At 43.7% G+C, this 24,009-nt stretch overlaps 1 protein-coding gene across 1 annotated transcript in view; it reads right to left on the bottom strand.

Annotated features, from left to right (window-relative positions):
* Nucleotides 1–23,359, bottom strand: part of VPS35L (VPS35 endosomal protein sorting factor like) — a 495,721-nt gene extending 472,362 nt beyond the window's left edge. Inside the window, exon 1 of the mRNA XM_086940786.1 lies at nt 23,140–23,359. Coding sequence (XP_086796912.1) covers nt 23,140–23,144 — 5 coding nt within the window. The 5' untranslated portion in view covers nt 23,145–23,359. The remainder of the gene's footprint in view (nt 1–23,139) is intronic.
* Nucleotides 23,360–24,009: the final 650 nt, after the last annotated feature.

Below are 24,009 nucleotides of genomic sequence, written 5' to 3'. Positions count from 1 at the left end.
GTAAGTCAGGTTTTTCCCCTGTCTATCATTATCAGGATGCTGCTAAAAAAGGTTTGTTTGGTTAGAAATATATTCTTATTATTAAAGTCAATGCTAACCACCGTTATGTTCTGAATTCTTAATTTCTGCTTCTCCAGACCAAGCACTCTTAAAAATGCCTACCAGTATGGATGACGTGAATCCTACACTGTGTAGTCCCCTGTGCCTATTTACACAAGTATGATGTATTGTCTCTGTATGTGTGTGATGTAAATTGCTCTGACACCCGACACTTGTAAGAGAGGCGCTATAAAACAAATGAAGTACATAGGACATAGGAGCTATGAAGAGATGAGAGGCACTGTTGGAGGGAGACAGTGAGGGAATAATTGAAGAGCCCGAACAAAGATTTTCGTATCCTGGTGCACAGTAAGGTAGTCATTTACTATGCTTTAAAAGCTAGTACAATTAAATATATAATGACAAATATGTTGTAGAATGCACCATTTTCCCCCAAATTTTCTGGGGGGGGGGGGGGGGGAAAGAGAGCCCACCAAAGCCCCCTTTGTAGTGGTCAGGCTCACTCGTAGCACTTGGAGTGCACCGTACGGGGACTGATCTGACAACATTTGCTAGGGCTACTTTGAGTTTCCAGTTCGGCCCTGGCAGTGGCAACATGCTGCTAAATACATCTAAAAATTGTAAAGTTAGTCACTGAGATGCAGCACCAACCTTCCCATTAACATTTTCAATTATTGATAATTTTTTCAATATAAGATAATACAATCTTTAGTAATTTGAGTATTTCTTTTGGGTGCATCTGTTTGTGTCTTTTTTGCGAATTACTGTTTTAATGTTTGAAATTTAAATTGTAAAAATTGCTTGGGGTGGTCCCCGGCTTCCAGCAGTGACTCAATGGGGGTCCCCAGAAGTCAAAAGTTTGGGAACCACGGCTCTAAATAACTTCTATTACTGAAAGCAGTCACTGAGATGCTAGGTTCTCTTTCACTGTGGAGCAACAGTGACACCAAGTGACTGCTCAAATGTATGGCATTCTAGCATGACATACGGCAACGGTTTCCAAATCCATTTCCCACTCTCTCCACAAACGAGGACAAGTACCGAGACACAGGGGGCCCAGAAAGAAGGAACAGAGAGCGCACAGGGGGGAGGGAGGGGTGCTAACAAGCGGTTAGACAGTACACGGCAGAAGGGCAGCAAAACACAACAAAGGTGGGCAGCAAATTACAGTATAGCAACAGCGTGCCCGACAGGGAACAGCATATCAACACAAAAAGTGACGCTATGGGACCAATTAATTTCAAAGATTGTTCAGGACAGGTTTATGAATTACCCATCCAACCTAAGAACTTTATCTAGATTGAATCTGTTACAATTTGTTTTGTCACCTACCACCCATTATCTCAACAAATCAATTATATCCAACGGATATGTATGTCTCTTTTTTGTTTTATTTATTCCAAAAGATTTTTTGTTATATATTCATTTACGTACTATATATATATATATATATATATGTAAAGTTATATAATTTACATATCACACACACCATTTACAAAAAACATCTACAAAGTGAAACAAAGGGAAAATTTAAACATTTACATATAGTTTCACAATAGCCCCTCTTGTTCGTATGGATGCTCTATATCATATTATCTAAAGAGCATTCCTCAAAAATACAGGTACACCTTATTACTGCAGTATTAAAGGAATCAGTAATTTTGATCCTTCTACTTTGTACTGCTGATTATTATTTGTCACCAAATCTAAATTCAAAGGGTGTCCATTCCAACGGTTGTCGACGCGTTTCAGCCTCTTAATTTCTGGGCCTCATCAGGACTATGGCTTAAGTATAAACACACAAAGTGTGCTGCACCAATTCGATTGTAACGTTTTTATTAAACACCTATATTAGGTAGTGGCCCTTCAACTGTGCTTCTTTATATTGAAAAAGGCGACTCCAGTTTACTTCTGAACGTATAACGACATCATATCCATCTTTATCGCCTCAGTAGCAGTAACTCATCTTCATCATGTGCCGACTACACAGGACCTATATGCATTCCTAAACGCCGCTTTCCTGCGTGGCCGTGCTCACGCCTAAGCAACACTAGCAACTTCCGTGTTGCAGCTGCATACCTCCCAGAAGGATCAGAAAGAAAGCCAGAGTAGAGCACAGAAAGCGTGGCTCCAAGAGTAAAGGCGTGAGCGGAGCCATTGTGAAAGCACAGCCGAGAGGAGGCATGAGAATTCAGCGGGGAAGTAAGAAAGAGCGGGCAGCGAGACCACTGCCGAGGAGGGTGGACTTTTCCTTCCTGGGGAAGTGTGAAGGTTTATATGAGCCCGAATCCTATTGCTTATATATTGTTTTCATGAGAAATGATAAAAGAGTGAAGGTTATCATGTATTATTTATCTGGGATGTTTATGCTACCCACTTCTGATGATAAGGGATCGAACTATAATAATTTTGAGCCCCCTTTCTCTTTTCCGAAACGTTGACTAAGTTTACTGTGTACCCTTTATTGGTGGCCGAGTGGGTTTATAAAACGTATCAAATATTTTTTTAAATACCTTTGTGTCCTGATGAATGTGTTTTAATTTGTGTTTTTAATTGCGCAAAACTTAGTCGAGTTAGAGTGACATAACATACAATGGTAGAAACAGTCTACTAAAGTGATCAGATAACTTTATAATTATGCCTTAGCATTCTGGCTACTAAAAACGTAACTGTCTTGAATTGGATGACATTTTTAACAAGATATTATCGTCTGTTTTTACACCCAGGCATTGATATTTTGGTTCGAAGTTGTATGCAAATTTTAACACAACAGATATATATGCTCTTTGTATGGACAATATAGAAAGGAAGGACACCTCACCCTGGCCGGGGGTGTGACTCAAAAGCATCTGGACCACATTTAGTGATTAGCCAAAAAGGGTGTAGGAGGCACATAAAAGAAAACAAGGGGTGATTTACTGATCTGCACTCGTGGACTGGTGGACCTTTAAGACAAAATTCCCTTATGATAATTTCTTTTTAGTTCAAATCAATTTTATTGAAGAAAATCGCACAAAAAAGAAAGAAAATACATACATTAAATAAAGAAAAAGAATAGGGGAGAAATAAAATGACAGTGCAGATGGCATCTTGGTACATGTTACAAGACAATCATTGTATACAAACTAGCCAAAAGATGCAAGCTATAAGCTAACGAAAAAGAATACATACTATACAATACAATACTGTACTATACAATACTATATCATCGTGCTCAAGTGCCTATAGATTCAGCCATATATAGTTTGTGGGTCGCAGGATAAAAAAAAAATAACCTCGGGCATAGTAGAATACCAAGTGCGTCCAATTGATGAACATTAAGTAGCATATCAGGAGTGAGACAAGATTACAGCATACCTCTTCATAACAATGGTGGTACATTACAGAACTATATATTTCACAATAGACTAGATTCACGGTGGTTCAAATGACAATGTTGAGGCGTCTAAGGATTTCCACAGTTTCCGATGAGACTTGCGCCACGGGGAGGAATGAAGTGCCGGGATGTCCGCACCTCTCAGAAAGGACAGCCACTCTTGCCATATTCTAAAAGCACGTTGCTGCCATTTATCCAATTGCACAATATAACCTTACACGCTAGGGTAAGAAAGAGATCCATCAAATGTCGGTCATTGTCATTTACCAATTTTGGATCAAAGACGCCCAATAAAATATATGATAATTCCCTGGGAGGATGAGTGTTAAAAATGTGGCCTATGCATTGGTAAATTCTACCCCAATATAACTGTAGAGTGGGGCAGGTGAAGAGCATGTGTGTAAGGTCACCAACAGCAGAATTGCAGTTCCAATAACTCGGACTGTCTCGTAAATGGAGTTTGAAAAGTTTTTCTGGTGTCCAGTATGACCTATTGAGCAACATGTATTTAGTCTGTGATAAGATAGGGGATATTTTATTCGAGAAGGCTGTGCTGTATATTTTTCCCCAGTCAAATGAAATATTAGCGGTGTTCGGTTCGGATTCCCACTTAGCTTCATTACGTTTATGTGCTTTCCTTGGGTTAGGTGACAGGAGCTTGTATATCCTGGATACGGTGTGGCCAGAATTCAATAACAGAGGTAGTTGGGTAGTTAGCGATGGGACGTAGGGTTTAATTGAGCGCGAGGAGAGGAGGGATTTCAATCTTAGAAATTCATAGAAGTTCATGGGGGTTAAGTTGTACTGGTTTTGGAGAGTTGAGAAAGGTAGCGTTGTGTACCTGAAAAGAGGTCCTTAACTAGGTTTATACCTTTGTGAGACCACGGCTCCCAGTAAAGCATACTACCTTTGATTCGGAGCAGGGGGTTGTTCCAAAGAGAGGTCATGCTAGACTTCTTTATCTTAAGCTTATAAAGGTGGTCTAATCGTAGAAGAGCTCTTTTGGTGTTGAGGAGAACGTATCTTGAATGAGGAAGGTGGGATAGGTCCATGGTGAGGAGAGCAGATAGAGGCATTCTATCAATGAGTGACCTTTCTATTTCCAGCCATATTGGTGTATAGTCTAGATACCCTGTAAACCAATTAGCTCCTTGCTTACAGAGAAATGCCGTTTGATAGTTCCCAAAGTTGGGCAGACCCAGACCGCCTTTGTTTTTAGAAAGCTGTAGCTTACTCAATGATATTCTGGTCTTCTTACCCTGCCAAAAGAACGAGTTAAAAAGTTTATACACAACTTGTTTAAAAAATCAGGAGAGAAAGTCATCGGGAGCATGCGAGCAAGGTAATTGACCAGTGGAGTCACCATCATTTTTAGGGTTTCGGCCCTGCCCCACCAAGAGAGGCATTTGGGTGACCATCCTTCTAGTAATGTGGATATATTCTTATAGACCGAAGCTTCATTGACATGGAGAGTAGATATTAAGTCTTTGTCGAAGTCGATGCCTAAATATTTAAAGCTTTTGGGTTGCCACGGCAAGCCGGAGTCGCCCATAATTTTACTACCGATATTGTTTAGGAGTTTAACTTCAGTTTTATCCTTGTTTAGTTTATATCCCGACACCTTTGAGAAATTGTCTATTGTAGACATCAGTGCAGGAATGGCCTTATCAGCCTCCTCAGAGACAACTAGGACATCATCGGCGTAAGCCGTAATCTTGACCGTGTAATCATTAAAGTTGATCCCAGAGATATGTTTATTGTTCCTGATGTGAAACAGGAACGGTTCAATGGCAAGTAGGAAAAGTGAGGGGGAAAGGGGGCAGCCCTGTCTGGTTTCCTGTTTGAGTTGGAAGGCGGACGAGATCGAGCCTCCAGAGCGGACCCTGGCCGAGGGGCCGAAATATAATGACATGACCATGCGAGTGCTTCTCGTACGGGCCAATATTAGAAGTCCTGGCATCTTCACTCACAAGCCATTAATTATCATAAGGGAATAAGGCTAAGTCGACTGGACTTATTCCCTTATGATAATTAATGGCTTGTGGGTGAAGATGCCAAGGCTTCTAACATTGAACCGTACGAGAAGCACGGAGGAAGCCATATGTCTGTTTTTTTTATCTAATCTGTTCCAGTGCCCACTATAATACCACCCTTATAGGTTTTTCGATGAGCAAAAAAACTTTAATTCCAAAACACAACCGCTGTGCATTGGAACTTCATTTGGCCTATTTGACTTCCCTAGAAGTTCATAGTAGATGGAGGCTAAAATGCACCTGTGGCATTGAAGGTTAAAAGTCGTGTGTGGGCTGTAGCTGGTACTTACACCATTCACATATATATCTATGTCAAAACAATGTTCCTGACAGGATTTGATTTCTATTCATATAATTATGTATCCTATGTCATATCTGAAGCTTATGTACAGCAAACACAAGATTCAGGAAGTCCTTTAATATTGCCAGAATCCAATGGCGCAGATTCCAAAGTGAGGGTCCAATGTACAGTGCATATGCAATTCTGGATCAACGCCACAGTTTTAGCGTCCTCAGATGAGTTTGCACCTAGGCCCAGCTCCACTCCACACACCGGGGATTGGTCCTCCAACCAGTCTCTGCCCTTTCGGACCCGGTCTTATGCCTCGAAGTTCAGGCCTCGCTTCCTCAGCTGCATCAGCTTTCACACTCTCACATATGCTTCTCGCCACTTCTCCACCCTCTCTAGTTGGGGTCTTTTCCTTTCTCTTTGCCTCTTTTTCACTCCTTGGCCTGCCTCTCTTATCTCTAAAGATTCCCTTTACACTTGTGAGCCTTTTTCTCTTTTGACACTTTTCAGCCCGTTGCTATCTTTTCATCCTCTTTTTCAGCCTCTTTCCGTTTCATCAGCCTTAGTGTGCCCTCTGTGCTCTCTGTGTGCCATGCTCTAATTTTGACCTTCTCACAGCCTTTGTTCTCTCTTTACTTTTGCCTCCTTGTATTCTTTATGCCTATTTTGGTCTCTTTTTGCAACCTTTCAGACTCCCTCAGCCCTTCACGCCCATTCCATGCTTCCCCCCCCCGCCACCTTCCCCCGTTTCTTACCTGCTTCCGTGTCTTCTTCCTGTGACTTGTCACTCCCTCAAAAGTCTTTTTTACAGCCCTCAGTATACCCGCCTACCAACACTACACTCCTTCACCTCCTCCCAGGACCTATTAAACGGCAGATGTTAAGTGTCTGCGCCACTTGCGCACCAAAGGGTAGCCAGTACACACCAAAGGCAGACACCCAGCTCCATGACCTCTGAACGGAACAAACCCTGGTACTACTCAGCTGCTACCCTTCACTAGGTAGACCCAGAATTTTCTCAGCACCACATAGAGGGAAAGACATTTCTCCTGACCCCACGGCCACTTCACCTGCAACTACACACCCTTATGATCAACCCAAACTCCTACTCCCACCCCACCCTCTCTGACCAATATCCCACCATAAACCACAACAGACGTTCCACAAACATGCTCAACACTTGCTCACTCAGCAAACACACAATCGAAATCTGGGACTTCCTCAATAGCAGCATACTGGACCTCCTCTTCCTGATGGAAACCTGGATGAACCCCACTTCTACTGACATAGCTGTGCCATCCTGGTGGGATACAAGATTGCACATCAAGACCACCTTCACAAACCTGGAGGTGGACTAGCCATCGTATACCATCAAAAGCGCAACAACCACAAACTCAGACACCCCCTTCATGGAACACATGCACACCTGCCTACAAAATAACGACAACCCCTGAAGGGTATCCTAGCATACAACTCACCCAGTCTGCAGACCAAATTCAGCAACCTCATCTCAGACTTCATCTACCCCCTCACCATCAACTCCAAGGACTTTATACTTCTCGGCAAGTTCAATTTCCACCGTGAAGACACCCCACCAACCTCTCCTCCAGTCTCCTCCACGTAAGTCTGTTATACTTCGGTTATTTCCAGCATTTCGCGGACCTCAAACACATCACAGAACACACTCTAGACACAATCTTCGCCTGAAACCATAATTAACTACAACTCCATCTCACCACTCACATGGACTGATCACTCCATCATCCACTTCACAATCTCTACCCCGTAAGTCAAAGCACTCACCACCATCAACCTACCCAGCCAGCATTGGAACAGAGTAACAGAAACTGACAAGAGCAGCAAACTCTAAGCAAAACAACCAAGCACCACCAACAACCTATTCGATTATATCACAAACTTCCACCAGTGGATCGCAAACTATGTAGACACACTCGTACTCGTCAAAATTCACACAAACAGCAGAATGAACAGATAAGCCACCTGGTATACCGAAGAACTCCAGAACTACGAAAGATACTACAAGCAGATGGAAAGGAAATGGCGATCCAACCATGAAGCGGATACGAAATCTACTTACAAGGTCACAATCCAGCACTACCACCATCTTCTAAGAGACGCCAAGAGAAAATCTCTAACTGACCAGATTGAAGCAAGCTCCTACAAACACAAAGAGATATCTTCATCATGGAGTTCTCCACCACAGAAGTAAAAGTCAACTCCATCACTCCTTCCTAGAGCTCTGCAACAACCCCTCAACCTTCTTCCACAGCAAAAACAAAAAGATCTAGAACTACTTCGAAAAACAACCCAACCCCAAGGACATTATTACCAACCTGCCCAACGCCTACCTTGACACCCTTCTAACCAACTGAAGAATACCCACAGATGTAGACGCCACTACAGTCATGAAAAACGTCCATTCCAGGACTCCAACATACTTCTGCCGACATCATATCTACAACTTAGGAAGCCCTCTGATCAGCAAATTCGTCATACAAATTATCAACTTCTGCATTAAATCCACCAACTTCCCCGAAGCCTAGAAAAACACTGCAGAAACAATGCTACTCAAGTAACCTTTGGCCAACCACAGCAAAATTAGTAACTTCCGCTCTAGCTCCCTGCTTAAGTTCTAATCCAAAGTAATAGAGAAAACACTTAACCAAAAACTCACCAATCACCTGGACATCCACAACTTCCTCAACCACTCCTAGTCCAGTTTTCAAAGCAACCACAGCACGGAAACAGCACTCATTGCTACCACAGACAAGATCCAAACCCTTCTAGATCAATGGAATACCACTGTCTGATACTGCTGAACCCTTCTACTGAGTTTGACACTATGTCCCACTCCAGCCTCATCAAAAGACTTCACAAAAAAGGCATCCAAGGACCAGCCCTCAAACAGATATGCTCCTTTATCACAGGAAGAACACAAAGAGTCCCTCCATACACATCAGAGCTTACGGACTGGATTTGTGGAGTCCCCCAAGGTTCATTTTTCAGCCCAACTCAGTTCAACATCTATATGACACCTCTCGCCAACTTCATCAGAGCACATGGCATATCCATCCACTCCTATGCGGATGTCACCCAACCCATTCTATCAATGTACAACAAGTCCACGACCACAAGGACCAACTTCACGAATTGCATGATTAGTGTAGCAGAATGGATGAAAAACAACTGCCTAAAACTCAACTCTGACAAGATAGAAGTGATGATCTTCGAGAACAGGAACTCCCCCTGGAGCCCCACCTGGTGGCCATCAGAGCTTGGTCCTGCACCTGCACCCACTCACAACACAAGAAAACGGTGAATCATCTTAGACGACAAACTCTAAATGTCAGCACAAATAAAAGCCACCCGCTCCTGCTACTTTCATATACTACGAATCCTCAGAAAAATCTTCAAATGGATACCCATGAACACCAGGCGTACAGTCACTCACGCCCTCTTCACAAGCAGTCTAGACTACGGTGGAATCTCTAACCACCTCTTCCACGGACTTCAGACCATGCAAAACGCTGCTGCAAGACCTATCCTAGACCCCCTCAGCACACCCACATCATGTCACCCCTCAGATCACTCCACTGGCTTTCGAGAACCAAACGCTGTCAATTTAAACTCCTCAAGCACACATAGGGCCAGCACACCTCAACCGCCGCCCTTACTTCCACCAACCACCAGGGATCAGCCTTACTCTCACTCGCACACCCCCAGGATCAGCAGAATGGGAGGCCTAGCCTTCTACCAAATCATGCCCAAAATATGAACAACCACCCTCTCTACACATCAGGGCCTCCTCCTCTCTTCTTGAATTCCGAACAATGCTGAAAGCCTGGCTCATCAACTAACTACACGACTAATGCAGATACACCTGCTCCAGGGCCTGGATACCCGATCAAGTGATAAGCAGTGGTCTACCAATCCAGTTAACATAACATTATATCCTGAGAATATTAAGAATCCCCCTGCACCCAGTTTTCGATGTACATTAGCAAATTATGTACACGTGGGATAGAGAATTTACAAGCTTAGGTGTTTAACTGGCCCTATGGAATTAAATTCAGTCTATTGTGACTCGAGTCAGCTACAACTTGAAATTTGATTATATGATTAGAAACCTTTCCTTACGATAAACCACATATAATTTAAAAAATCATCACTATTCGCCCTAAAGAAGTCCTTGCCCTATATAACAAGATGAAATATGCGCTAGATATATTTAACCAATTGAAATGTTAACCACTTGAAAAAGTGTCAATAAAGAAGACTTGATCACACAAACATACAAAGAATCATATTTTTGCAAATAATGTAAATCCTTATTTGTAAAGCGCGAACTACTCACCCTTACGGGTCTCAAGGCGCTGGGGGCAGTCATGGAAATTAGGTGAACTATTGCCCAGAGTCACATGGTGCTGAGATGAGCTGCCACCGGAGCCGGGGATCGAATTGTGAACCCTGTGCTCCTAAGTCAGCTGCCCTGGCCACTGCACCACACCTCTCCACCTTGCACAAGCTCTTGCATCTGTTATGGACTGTGGCAATTTGTACCGGTCCTAGGATCATAGCAGTGGCCGCTCCCCCTGTACTGCTGAGCATTGCAAGTGAACTTGGACAATTAAAATTTGTCAGCATTAGGATTCAGAGTGTGCCAGCATTAACTTTGCCATCAACACCCTTGCTCCTTCTCTACCTTCTCCATTAGAGAATACATTTTGTTAAAAGAGAAGTACTGCCACTCACCAAGTACAGTGCTAGGCTTAAAATAGAGAAACTGGGCTACAATTGGTGAGCCTCACATTTAAAATACACTGAAATACTACTGAACAGGTCGACAGATAATATGGTTGAGGATAACATTTGGCTTCCAACTGAAAAAATAGATTTCAACTTTTTTACAGTGATTCAAAAAAGGGGCTGGTGATGAACAGAGTGTCTGAATTAAGCAGACCACTCTTACCCAGTCCAAAGATCAGGGCTTGATGACAAAAATGATTCAAAAAAGGGGGTGGTGATGAACAGAGTGTCTGAATTAAGCAGACCACTCTTACCCAGTCCAAAGATCAGGGCTTGATTTACAGTGGTCATCTCTGCAGGTATTCTTATGGGGGAGGGTACAATTAATAAAAATCATAGTTGACCTTAAATTTAATGAACTACTGGGCATGCTACTCTACCAAATACCTTCCAAGATAATAAGATTATAGGTCACAGGTGTGAGAAGCTGGCCTGGTATATGATGTCCACTAATGTAAGTGGGCACCTTGCACCAGTCCAGACAACCATTATGGTGATTTAACCCCATCGCTGCGGCAGTTATTTTTCCACTATGCAGCTTTTTTCTAAAAGCCGCGTTAGATGACGAGCTCAGCTCGTCATCCGTACACGCCCCCCGTGGCTGATGACGAGCTGAGCTCGTCATCAGCATCGAAGGGGTTAAGAGGTCTTAGACAACCACAGACCGCTCTCTTATGTGGTAGCTGTGGAGAGCAACCTTCAGGCTTAGTTTTGAAGGAGTCTAAAGTAGCTTGTGTTACCAGAATGCAATCTTATAGTATAGAATAAATGAAAAAGAACCACACAAAGGATTTATAAAAATATGTATTTATCATATAACACTATCTAGTATGTTACAGTATCTCCCACGTGGAGATAGTATCAAAGCACACAATACTTAAGCAAATAAATCACAGTAAATAGCACTAATACGTAGTGGGCCCCAGGGGGGGGCGACCAAACCATTTACTAAGAAAGTGATATAAGAACCAGGACTCGAGTCAGGACAATGTCGAGAGGACGTAGAATCGCTGGGACCTCAAGGAACTACCCAAGGTGAGTAGATAGGGACCCCACAGACAGCGCGTGCAGTGTGGGAACACAACTGCGGGCTCTGTACAACTCTACGTGTACGTTATGGTTGGATTTTTAAAGATTAAGGACCCTTCACAGTAGGCCCTGAAGAAACCCTGTGGAAGACGGAAGGTTGGAGAGCCACCCCACCCGTGGATACCATAGTACCCATGTTACCTATACCAGGGAAGCCGGGTGAAGTGGTGTCAGAAACCTCAGTCGAACCCAATGGAGGACTTCAGCAAAGGGCTGCTGCTGGAAGAGGAGGACGTGTCCGTGGGAATCCAAACATGGAAGAAGAGTACCTGAAAGCAGAGGGGACAGAGTCTATGTCACTCAGAAGTGACCAGGAGACTAGGAAGACTAATGCCATCCGATGTCGGGTGCTTCAGGGATAATGACGATGACCTTGACTCTGCAGCTGCGGGGACCAGGCGATGCGGAAGACAACCAGAAGCCAGATACGAGCTGTCTCAGAAAGGATGTCGAGAGGTGGGGGGGGGGGGGGGGGGGGGGGGGGGGGGGGGGGGGGGGAGATGTCTGGCAGGAGCACCAACAAGCCTTGGCAAATGTAACCCATGCAGGAAGTCAAGGAGGTGCACGGTTGGGACCAGCAAGGTCCAAGAGGCTCACTACAAGCACGGGAGTCAGGGCAGGCCCCAAGCAATCAGGCAAGACCAAGGAAAACAAAAGTGACCCTCAAATGGACCCACAAGCCGGAGGCACAGAAGTCGCGAGAGGACCTCAAGCAGCTCACCAAAAAGAGCGGGCCACGGTGCGCAAGAGGCGGTGTCACTGAAAATCTTGGTGGAAGAAGTTGTCGGAGGTTGGGGCTAACTGGAGCCCAATGCACTGGTCGCAAATTTGCCAACAAGCATTTACACTTGCAAAAGTATGCAGTGCACAGGTGCTCTGTTAATGCAGCCCCCACGAGGGATTCTGTGAGAGGTCAGCTCAGGCCTCAAGGGACATAGGAAACCACCACCTGTGTTGTTGATCCCTTCGGAGTCCGCAGGAGCTCGGGTTCAGCAGACCGGTCAGCAGTGTTGAAGTGCCTGCGAATGCAGGGAAGGGACTCCTTCACTTCAAGGGAGATTATCTTCAAGTGTCTTGGATGGTCCACAGGTCCTGCATGGATCCTGTATGGTGCGCAGGCACAGTCGATACAGCAGACGGAAATGGAGACTGTTGTATTTCTATCTAGGACCCTAATTAGATATTCCCGATTCAAGCCCTTATGTGGTTATAATTAATAATATCCTTATAAAAGGCATAAGAATCATATCCATATTCAGTAATAGCCCATGCAGTCCAAAGCACAGCACGGCTACTCCCATCGACTCCTAGAAAGTACAACGCGTTCTTTAAACAAACCAAACCTCCAGCAGCCCGGGAAATCACCCCCTGCTTTTGTTTTGATTTGAACAAGAACGCCTAGAGTCCAGAAAGAACTGTTAGTTCTTAGTGACGTCTTATGTCCAACCTTACGTCAAACTCGGCACCTTTCAGGTATAAATATACCTACAGTTGCCTTAAGCAAACACACGGTGGTTTGGAGCAGAGCGGCTATCTACTTGCCCGAGAGCCCAACAGATGCGAGAGCCCACGGAAGCCGCCCCTCCCGTTTTGACGCACTGAGAGAGACGCTGTCTTTTTCTCCAGCCGAGAAAATCCAGCTCTGGTGTTTCCAGCCACCCTTGCGGGTTGCTGGGGGATCGAGTCCTGAAGAAAGAGATACCATACCTCCCACATTCTATTACCAAGGTACGGAACTGACTAAACCCTTAAGAGAATTCTTGATGCAGATTCTTGGCAAAACAATCTTTACCAACTTAACTTAAACTGCTACTTACTTACTCCTTCCCAAGTATTAGGCTTAGGTCAGGTACACCGGGGTAGGCGTAGTTAGAAGCACCAGTTGAGTATGTTAGTCAATGTTTTTATGAATGTATATATTTTATCCATTTTAAAGTACCATATGGCTAAGAAACCATATCAATGCTTTTACAGTATTATTTCATAATACTACTTTTACTGTAAGCACAAATTGCGATTCCCGAAATGCAATGCAATGCATTATGCATTCACAAATTGCAATTTTGCAATTTGGAATCGCAAATTACCATCAACTTCAAGTTGATGGTAATTTGCAATTCCTTTGAACGGATCAAATGTTTACGCTTAGATTATGAAGAAATGTGCGTAAATTGAGCGCAAAATGTGCGTACATTGAGCACGAATTTGATATGCCGATTTGTTTTGTCCAACGGAATGAAATAAACATTGAAACCCGAATTAAGGCACCCACAATTGACGTTGCCAGGAGACAAAGATGGTGGTGTGCATCAGAAAAGTAATAGAATTTGATGTGGGGCAGTATTATAGTCCAATGAAACATATGCAAGTGTGTTTAAATGGTGCACACATTGTGTGAGCCGACTCCTGTCTGTTTTTAATTGTGTTAATGAAGGACAAGGAGGAGCACTGAAAAGGTTATTTACCCAGGGTCACACCGCTTGCTCAAGTGGCAGAAGCTTGGATTTAAGGTCCGACCATACTGTTGGTTTTACACGTGTACTCTGCTTTGTGCTTTCACTTCTTTCTAGAGTTAAATTAGAGCTCAGTATTAAAAAATCTCATATGAATCACTTAAATAAGTCATGTGCAGGCCAACTGTACCCAAGTATGCTATATTAATTCATTCACACTATATAAAAGCATATTTGTGGGAAAATATTAGTGGGATATTTTTGAAAGAAATATTAGCCAAGAATATCAGTGACTACAATTTCTATTTTTTGCAAAGAATTAGTTGACATGGTACTTTTATTTAAAATATGTTTTCATTCTATAAATGTTAATAAATATACCTGCAAAGTACACAAAACCGATCATAAATTATCTTGACATGCAAATAGGCTGGGTTCAAAGAGGCCACGAAACTTGGGTCAGTTTATGGATATAAAACTCACCAATAATAGTGAAAGGTTAAAATGGGGATCTGAGACTGCAATTGGAATATTTCCAGTGCTCTGTTCTTCAGAGAGCCGCGCTCATAGGACGTCTGAGCATTTACTGGGCAACAGGCACAGAAACAAGCCTCAACTGGCACACAGGTGGGAGCTGGCAGAACAGTGTCTCAGCAGGATGCCAGGGGCACTGATGCGAGGAGGGACCATGGGCCCCCTGAACCAGGGGGTATTAATAAAAACTGCTAGAAGTGAGGAAGAGAGGGTCCTCCTAGCCATGTTCCCGGTGCCACCGCACCTGCTGCACTATTAGCAGCTATGCCCCTAGAGGGGAGGGTTCTTCGCACACTGGAGTATTTCACTTTCTAACACCTGTTCCTTCTGGTTCCGGTGGGGTTCCATCTGTAGATCTTGCAAAGCATACAGAGGGTGTTGAAGCAGTAGGAGGAGACGGTGTTGACTTGCTGGGTCATTGACAGAAGAGTCCAGGATGAACCCCAATTTGCGTGCGTCTGCCACCAGGGGTTGTCCCAGGCGGAGGGGGTGGAGCCGAGGATGAGGACCCCCGTCTTGTCCGAGTTCAGTTTCAGGCGATTGCTCTTCATCCATTCGGCGATGGCCTTCATTCCTTCGTGGTAGTTGGTTTTGGTGTGGGCAAAAAATATGCAGTCATTAACTAATCCCCTAGATACTAGACCACCATAATCTTTGGTGATTGGGTATAAATCTAAGAATGCAGATAATCATTAATGAGGAGGGTGAGGACTGGGGCTCAAGACAGCCAGTGCTATAGTACAGTGAAGAATGGGGGAGCCAGCAAGATACAGTGGGTTAAAAATCGCACAGTGCAAGAGGATACTTGGGAGGCAGAAGTAGGGTCAAAGATGATCATTACACTGCAACGGACCCAGCAGGTTCATCTCAGTAGCTTTAGTTAGGAGTTCCAAAGTCAGCATTGCTTTGATCTGAGGGTATTTCCGTGGGAAGGGAATACTGGACGGGAGGCAAGTGGAGAGAAGTGTTGTGTTTCCCATATTTATTGGTTTGGGTTGTTAGTTCTGTTGTTGCTTGCCGTAACAATGCTGTTGAATATGATATATGTATTAGCTACATTCTTTGTTGTTGCCATAATATGATAACCAGGGAAATTGTAAAAAAGTACTAAATAAAAAGAAATTTGAAAAAAACACTTTATACTTTATGTTGGGTTACCTACAATATTAATAGCGTTTTAAATTAACAACTATAACCCCACCAGGAGCCACATTTCCACTCAGCTCAGCCTTCTACGGATCCTGCCAAGTCAGCAACAGAACACTCCGGCATATGGAAAACATATAAAATTATAGAAACCGGTCATTATTCAGGAACCAGCTATTCCTTGATAACAAAACACCAGTACAAAGTAGTGATGCTTGCCAACAGACAACAATTTACATACATATAGTAAAACATAAAACAATAAAATGCAACCCAACTCATGTGGAAAAACCCAAAAGCATGACCATTTGCCAAAACCTCACTGCTAAAATTCACATGAAAGCATAGCTACCTACACCTACGATAAATATAGGAGAACAGCAAATACTCATATACACGGAAAGCAAGTGGCAAACACCAATACTGGAGAAAAGCTGTAAATACTATACTTGACTGGCAGCCAAGGAAACAATCCCTTCTTCTTCTATTAATTTATTTATTCATTTATACATTTTTATATAGCACGGACTTTACCCGAAGGTGTCAGAGCGCTTCACAATAGGAACAGAACTGATACATGAGAACTTTACAAGTGAGCAAATTACAAAAGCAAACGTTACATTACATGAGGCAAAAGTGACAATCGTGAGCCAACAAAATACAAGAGGTAGCAAACTGTGCATTACAGGAGAAAAAAGTGACGTGTGCAGGTTACAAAAGCGTCAATAAATGGAGGACACTCAAGCACAAAAACAAACATTACGTAGGCAATGGTGGCACTTGTGCAAGAATTAAAAGCAAACAAAATGTAACAGGTAGCAAAGTGTGATACAAGAGAAAAGTGACGTGTGCATGTTATAAACGAGTGCCAAACATAGGTAGAAGGATAATACTGCAATAAATGGCAGACTCTCACACCACAAGAACACACTGGGAAGGCACTTCCATAATCATGGAAAGAAGAATTTTCTATAATGGAAGGTCTTCCTTCAGGTAAAAGAGAGGGCGTGAATTAAGTTTCGAAGTGTTTTTGAAGGAGGAGAACTTTGAGGTCAGTTTTGAAGGCCTGGGAGGAGGTGGTGGTCTGGAGCTGGGGCGGAAGTGAGTTCCAGATTCTCACTGCGCTGCCTGAAAAGGATTGGGCCATCGATCTTTCCTTCTTGAAAGTGGGCGGTTCAAGCAGTAGATTTTCCGCATTTCGTGATGGTCTAGAGCCTCCCGAGAGTTTCAGTTTATTTGCCAGGTAGCGAGGAGAGGAGGAGTGCAAGGCTTTGTGGGGAATGCCGGCAGTCTTCTAGATAGATCTTGCCTCGATGGGAAGCCAGCGGAGGGTGGATAACATGGGTGCGATGTGGTCGCTTCTTTTGGCCCCATAAATAAAACTAGCTGCTGAATGGAGAACAGACTTGAGGGGGGACAGGTGGGATTTGGGGGAGGCCAGTAAGAAGAGAATTGCAGTAGTCCAGTCTGGAGAGGACCTGCGATTGGACCAGAGTTTTAAGGCCATGCTCCGGGAAGAAGCGACAAATCCCCCAAAGAAGGCGCAGTTGGTATCGAGCAGACTTTACAATTGAATTAATGTGGGAGAGTAGATTGAGTTTTGTGTCGAGGATGACACCAAGGGATTTTGCGCTGTCGACAACGATGGGTTTATTGTTCAGTAGATTCATCTGGTCCATCCATGATTGAACCGGGGGAGAAGAAAGTGAGGAGGAGAGGAGGAGGAATTCAGTTTTGGAGGGATTCAGAATCAGTTGATGTATAGACATCCAGTTTTGAATGGAGTCCAAAGCAGAGCTTAGGACGGAGAGATCATGAGAGGAGGCAACCTTGAGGTAGATTTGAGTGTCGTTTGCATAGAGATGATAGTGTACCCCAGATTTACTTAGGAGATTTCCCAGTGGTTCCAAATAGAGATTGAACAATGTGGGTGCAAGTATAGAGCCTTGAGGAACACCTTGACCCACCACCAAGGGAGATGAAAGACTGTCCGCTATTTATATCATTTGGGATCTATCAGAGAGGAAGGAGGCAAACCATTTGAGCACAGTGCCCTCCATGCCCATTCTCTGTTGAAGAGTGTTGAGGAGGGTGTTGTGAGTGACAGTGTCAAAGGCTGCAGAAAGGTCAAGGAGAATTAAAAGACAAGACCCCCCCCCCGAATTGAGTATCCGCAGCGCGTCCTCAATCACTTGCAGCAGGGCTGTTTCAGTGCAGCAGTTTTGGATGAAGCCGGACTGAAATTTGTCTAGAAGATCATTGTCCTTGATATGACGAGTTGTTTCGCAACACATCTTTCTGTGATCTTCGCAAGAAAGGGTAGGTTAGTGATGGGGCGGAAGTTGTTGAGGTCATTCGCATCCGCAGTGGGTTTTTTAAGCAGAGGGGTGACCTGCTCAGTTTTGAAGGGAACAGGAAGGGAGCCTTGACAGAAGGAGAGGTTGACCAGAGTGGTCCAATAGGGAAGAGAATGGGTATAGAAGAGAATGGTACGAGGGATGGGGTCAAGAGAATGGTTGGAGGGCTTTGTTTCGAGGATGCATCGTAAGAAATGGGGTCAAAGTTCTGCCAAATGGCTAGTGATTTGCTCTCCTCTGGAGGGGTAGGATGAGCGACCTGATCCACAAGTGATTTCACTTTTTTGTCAAAGAATACAGCAAAATCAGCAGCTTTGTTTGTAGAATCCTCCAACTTGGCGGTTGGGGGAGAGCAGTTAATATTCTTGATGAGATCGAATCATTTTTTGGGTCTATTTTTGGCTGAGTCAAGGAGGGTTCTGAAGTGTGATGCTTTCCCAAGGAAGATGTGCTTGTGGTACTTGCGATCTTGCTGAACGAAGCGTGGCCAAATTATTGGTGGAAGGTGCTTGCCTCCATTGTTTCTCCAGGAGTCATAGGTGCTTCCTTTCTTCATAGAGGGATTTGTTGAACCAAGGTGCTGAGGGAATGGGCCTTTTCGTTTTGCTTTGGAGAGGAGCGACATTATTGATTTCTACTGCAAGCCTGAGAAGCATTGGGAGGTGAGATCGTCAACATCTAGGTTCGGGTCTAGCCTTGGAAGTGACCGCAAAGCTGATTCACAGAGGGAAACAGTGTCAATGTTTTTAGTGTCACGGAACCAGGAGGTAGCCCTATTAGGTTGGCCAAGAGTTATAGAGTGTGCTAGGTGAAGAGAGATTGGAATGAATAGGTGGTCAGACCAGTCGACGTGAATAGGGGTAGCGATAGAAAGCATGCCTGCTTTGGAAATAACAAGGTCCAGGATTGAACCATTAGAGTGTGTTGTTTCTGTGCACTGGTACTTCCAGGCACAGGGTAATTTCCCGTGGACTGGCAGGGTGGGAGACAGTTTCACTGCTGGTGGGGCCAAATTATAATGTTGAGAGCCATACTGGCCGTGTTTCCTGCCTCAGTGCTTTAAAACTAAATAATTCCATATAAATGGTTTTAAAGCGTGCTTCAAAACCATTTGTTTTTGCACTTGGATAGTTCCTGTTTCCAGGCAGGTTGCTATGAGCAGCGCTAACATTCAGGGATTTGGGGAGGGGTGGATGGGGAGTCTGCTGTTCCTTGGCTCAGAAAGTCCTGTACATAAATGCGAAAGACTGTTCTAAATTCAAAACAGTGTTTAGCTATATATTGGGATCTTTGCAACACACTTCAGTTTAGTATATTAAATTATAACATTGTATTGAGCGGCAATTGCTTCATGTGGTAGAGTGTAAACACGAGCTTGGAAACATTAATGCCACCACTGCCCTGCGAAAAATGAAATTAGAGCAGAAAGAGAAGTCTGCTGTCTTTTGCCCTGGTTTGTGGTTCAGGGGTTACTGCAGATGGAGTAATATTATAGTATTTTGCAGCGGACTTCCCGAACTAATGATGTAGTTCAAGGTGCTCTCGTGATGAAGAAAAAGGTGACACTGTGAAAAACAGTAATTACCACAATATGGTCAAGTGGAAGACGGGATAGATGCAGGGTTTCCTTGTTGTACAATTCAGCCACTACATGGTTATCTCGTTCTCTCTCCCATTTTAGACCAAAGCTTAATGCGATGTGTATATTTCTGTGAAGAGCTAAATTAGTGCTTTGTGTTATTTAAATTGGTTCAAGTATAACATATTGCAAACAGTTCATTTATTTTAATAACGCTTGTTTACCCTGAGTTTTATTTTTCGGGCACAATGTGCCAGTTATCTTAAAGGGTCAAGCAAGGAACCACTATTTTTTTTTTTTTTGAACACTATGCTTTCTTTTTAAAATGTCTAAATGGTTTTAAGTAATCTAAACAAACTTTGACTTGACTAGTGCTTTGTGTTTGATACATTCGGGCTTGGTGGGTTTCATAAGGTTTGTGGTTGTGGAGAGTGATAGTTTAACGCAGAAGCTAAAATGAATACCAGAGCACCCACCCCTGGTCAATGCATTGAGACTATATGCTCCGTGTAGCTAGCAGCTTTCAGTCACTGGCATTCATTATTGAACTAATTCACATGCCCACTCTCCACCATATATTTATTTATATATTGAGCCGCACAACCCGGTCTACAATTTCCATCCATCGGTTGTGATTAGGGTGACCAACCGTCCGTAAATTTCACGGACAGTTCGTAATTTGGACCTCACGTCCGTTGTCCGTGAGGAAACCTTTTACGGACGCCTTTTGTCCGTAATTTTGGCCATCACAGGGAGCAGCACCGCTCCCCTGTGAGAGGCCTCACCTTCCTGATCAGGCGCCTCGCGCTCCTCCTTGAGCACAAGAGCAGCCCCTCCCCACCCATTGTCATTCTATGTGGGTCTGATTGCCACATACAGAATGACAATGGGGCAAACTGGGCTGGTAAAGCATGTGGCGGCCTCCTCCTGCCTCAGTGTACAGCAGGGCGTTCTGTAAAATAAAAGGCAAAACGCTACTGCTGCAACTTTAGCAACGTAAGAAAACAGTTTATATAAAGAAGCCTGTAAAATAAGTTAAAAAGAACGGGTTATCGTTCTTTCACTGTCTCATCATTTTTTCAATTTTATATTCAACAAAGCCATGGTTGCTGCTTTTTTATTTTAAGCAACTAACAACCATTGACAAAGCCAATAGTCTTGTTTTTTGTTGGTGTAATGATACTTGTGGTAATATATATATACACACAATGACAAACAACATAATACCAGTCGGGCAGAACACTACGCTAGCGCTGATTTTTAGCCTAGGTGTTTTAAACTACACCCTTAATTACATCGAACAAAACCCTTTGAAGAGACCCCCCAGTTTTTTACACCAGGCCTGGAAACAACACCATGTCACAGTCACCTCTCATCCTGGCACTGTGCATCATGCATGACTCATGACTTCTACGTTTTCAGAATGCCTATGTGCAGGGGCAGAGTGAACTTTCCCCTACCCCACCCCTTGCTTTAGGAACTACAGCAAGGTTAAGTTCTTGATGGGCCTCTTCTGTCTGCAACTCTGTAGACAAAGGCTCAGCTCATAATGTGAAAATGTGGGAGAGTAAATAAGTGAGGGAATGTGTGAATGGCTGGATGGATGACTGAAAGGATGAATGGGTGAATGAAAGGGTGACTGGATAGATAAAAGAAAGGATGGATAGAAGAGTGGAAATATGGATGAGGGAAAAGGTAAATAGATGGATTATGGGTGGAAGGGTAGATGGATGGGTAAAAGGGTCGATGGGTGTATGAAAGGATGGACGGATGAGTGAAAGCTTATATAATGGGCGAGTGAACGGGTGGAAAGATGAGTGAAAGGATGGATTGAATTGATAAGTGAAAGGGTGAATGTATGGATGGATGAGTGAAAGGGGTAGATGGACAAAAGGATGAATAGATGAGTGAAGAAGTGAAAGGGTGGATGGATGAGAGAACGATGGATGGATGAGTAATAGGATCAATGGATGGAATAAATGAATGGATGAGTAGATGGATGAGTGGATGATGGATGGGTGGATAAGTGAAAGGGGGATGGAGAGAGAAAGGAAGGATGAATGACTGAAAGGGTGAATGGGTGGAAGGATAAGTGAACGGGTGGAAGGATAAGTGACTGGGTGGATGGATGAGTAAGTGAATGAATGGCTGGATGGATGAGTGAATAGATGGATGGGTGAAAGAGTGGATGGATGACTGTACGGATGGATAGGGTGAAAGGGTGGGGAGATGAATAATGGATGGATGAGTGAAAGGGTGGATGGAGGGATGGATGGAAGGATATATGGTGGATAGGTTTGCAAATGGTTGAATATGTTTGGATATAGCACATAGATGAAAGGACAGAATGAATGGTGAAAGACTGAATAATAGATAAAAGAATGATTACATTCACTGTCTCTATATAATGTGTGTGATGTAACACACTCTGCCCTACATAATTGGGATGAGTAACACTATAAGAGAAATTAAATACACATGAGAGACAGTCCAAGTGAAAATGAGGGGCACCATTGAAGGGTAATAGCAAGGCAGGACTGGCCAGACCGGGCATCGGGGGTTTCCCTGGGAGGCTGGAAAGGGGGGGGGGCGGCTTTGTTACTGGGGGCTGGCACTGCAAAGTTCCTTATATATCCAGTAGTTTTCAATCAACAATAAAAGCGGGTTCACTTATATTCAGGTGTGGTTCACCAGTGTCTGGTGATTAATATACATGCTGGAGCGAGATGCGAATTTTGAATTGTCTAAGGCAGCAAGCTGCAGCCACACTGTGAAAACCGTGAAGGGCATGATTGTCTCAACCTAATATAAACCTATTTTGACTTGTACTTAGATGGTTGTCTATTTACTTACATATACACTATTGCACGACCACCTCTGATGTGTCTGTAAAACTTACCTTTTGTCCCGAAGTTTTGTCCTGAATTTGGACCCTGTGTCCTGAATTTTTACACTCACCGTCCTGAATTTGCACCTATGCCAGTTGGTAACCCTAGTTGTGATTTGTTTTCAAAATATTTATTGATGAGATACTACTCAATCCCCATTGCAGTGGTAAGGCTCGCTCTGTCCATGCAGTATGCAGGTAATTGGCTACAATTTGCCAGGAAACCCTAAATGAGCGCTTTAAGCTTTACAAAGAATATAGAAAGCGCTATATAAACAACTCAACTGTCCCCGCATAGCTTATTTGGGCACACTCCAAGGATGGTGGCCTTTAGGAAGATACAGCAGCAGATTAAGGAGTATGGACATTGGAACAAGATACTTTCTCTTTCCGCCTTCTATTTTCAGCCCTGTCAACGGTTCAGGGTTCGAAGAGGAAGCTGGAAAGCCTCCTAGCACAGACTCCATCGCCTACAAAATGTAGGAGAACGATATATGAACACAACTCACCACATGTTCGTATGCAGCGTGTCAGTGGTATACAATCACGGATGCTCTCCTCCCTTGTCATTCACTGTACACACACTTTTTGTGTTTGATTTGACACCATCACGCTTCCGAGAACCGGCGGCGGGGCCTGACACCTGGAAATAATTACAGAATGCACAGGACCGACGAAAACCATTCGGTCTCTACACCGGGTCACGAGTGCACCGCCTCCTGACTGGGCGTCAACGGGACGTCACGTAACGGGAAGGGTGCTAAGAGACCAATCATCGAACAGTACGTACTGCGCCTGCGCCAGGCTCAGCACGAGCATAAATAAGGAATTTAGAAGTGAGAGAGAACGTGTGTTTTTGGCATTTTGAGTTTTTGTTACTTAGGTAATTGTGTGCTCGGATAGAAATCCAATTACTAACTATCGCGGAAAAATTGTACTATGTTCTTTGCCTTCTGGTGCCCCAACATCCTGTGATTAAAGAAAAAAAGACAAGTATTGGTAAAACCCAAGTCTCGCTCTGCGAGCTTTAGAGCTATTGGCGTTGTAAATGGCAACCTGTTTGACGTGTTATGGAGTGATTGTGTGTGGTTTCGAGTGGAATTATGTGGGTCGTATTGGGTTTGTTAGTTGTGGAAATGTGTGGCATAGCATGAATTATGTGGCATGGTGTGCAGAGGAATTCTGCGAATAGCAATGTGGTTTCGAGTGTACTGTAAATTTGTGGAGTGGATTGTGTGTCATGGTGTGTAATTATTTGGAATGTGTTTTTTGTGGACTGGTATTTGGTGGAGTTTATGTGGTGTGCTGTTGTATTTTGTGGCATGTTTGGGATTCTGTGGTGTGGATTGGATGTATGTGGTGTGTTGTGTAATTGGGTT

Source organism: Lissotriton vulgaris, chromosome 10 (genome assembly GCF_964263255.1).
Source record: "Lissotriton vulgaris chromosome 10, aLisVul1.2, whole genome shotgun sequence".
Classification (NCBI taxonomy): Eukaryota; Metazoa; Chordata; class Amphibia; order Caudata; family Salamandridae; genus Lissotriton; species Lissotriton vulgaris.
The sequence above is the reverse complement of the archived record's forward strand: the minus strand, read 5'-3'. Positions and strand labels throughout refer to the sequence as shown.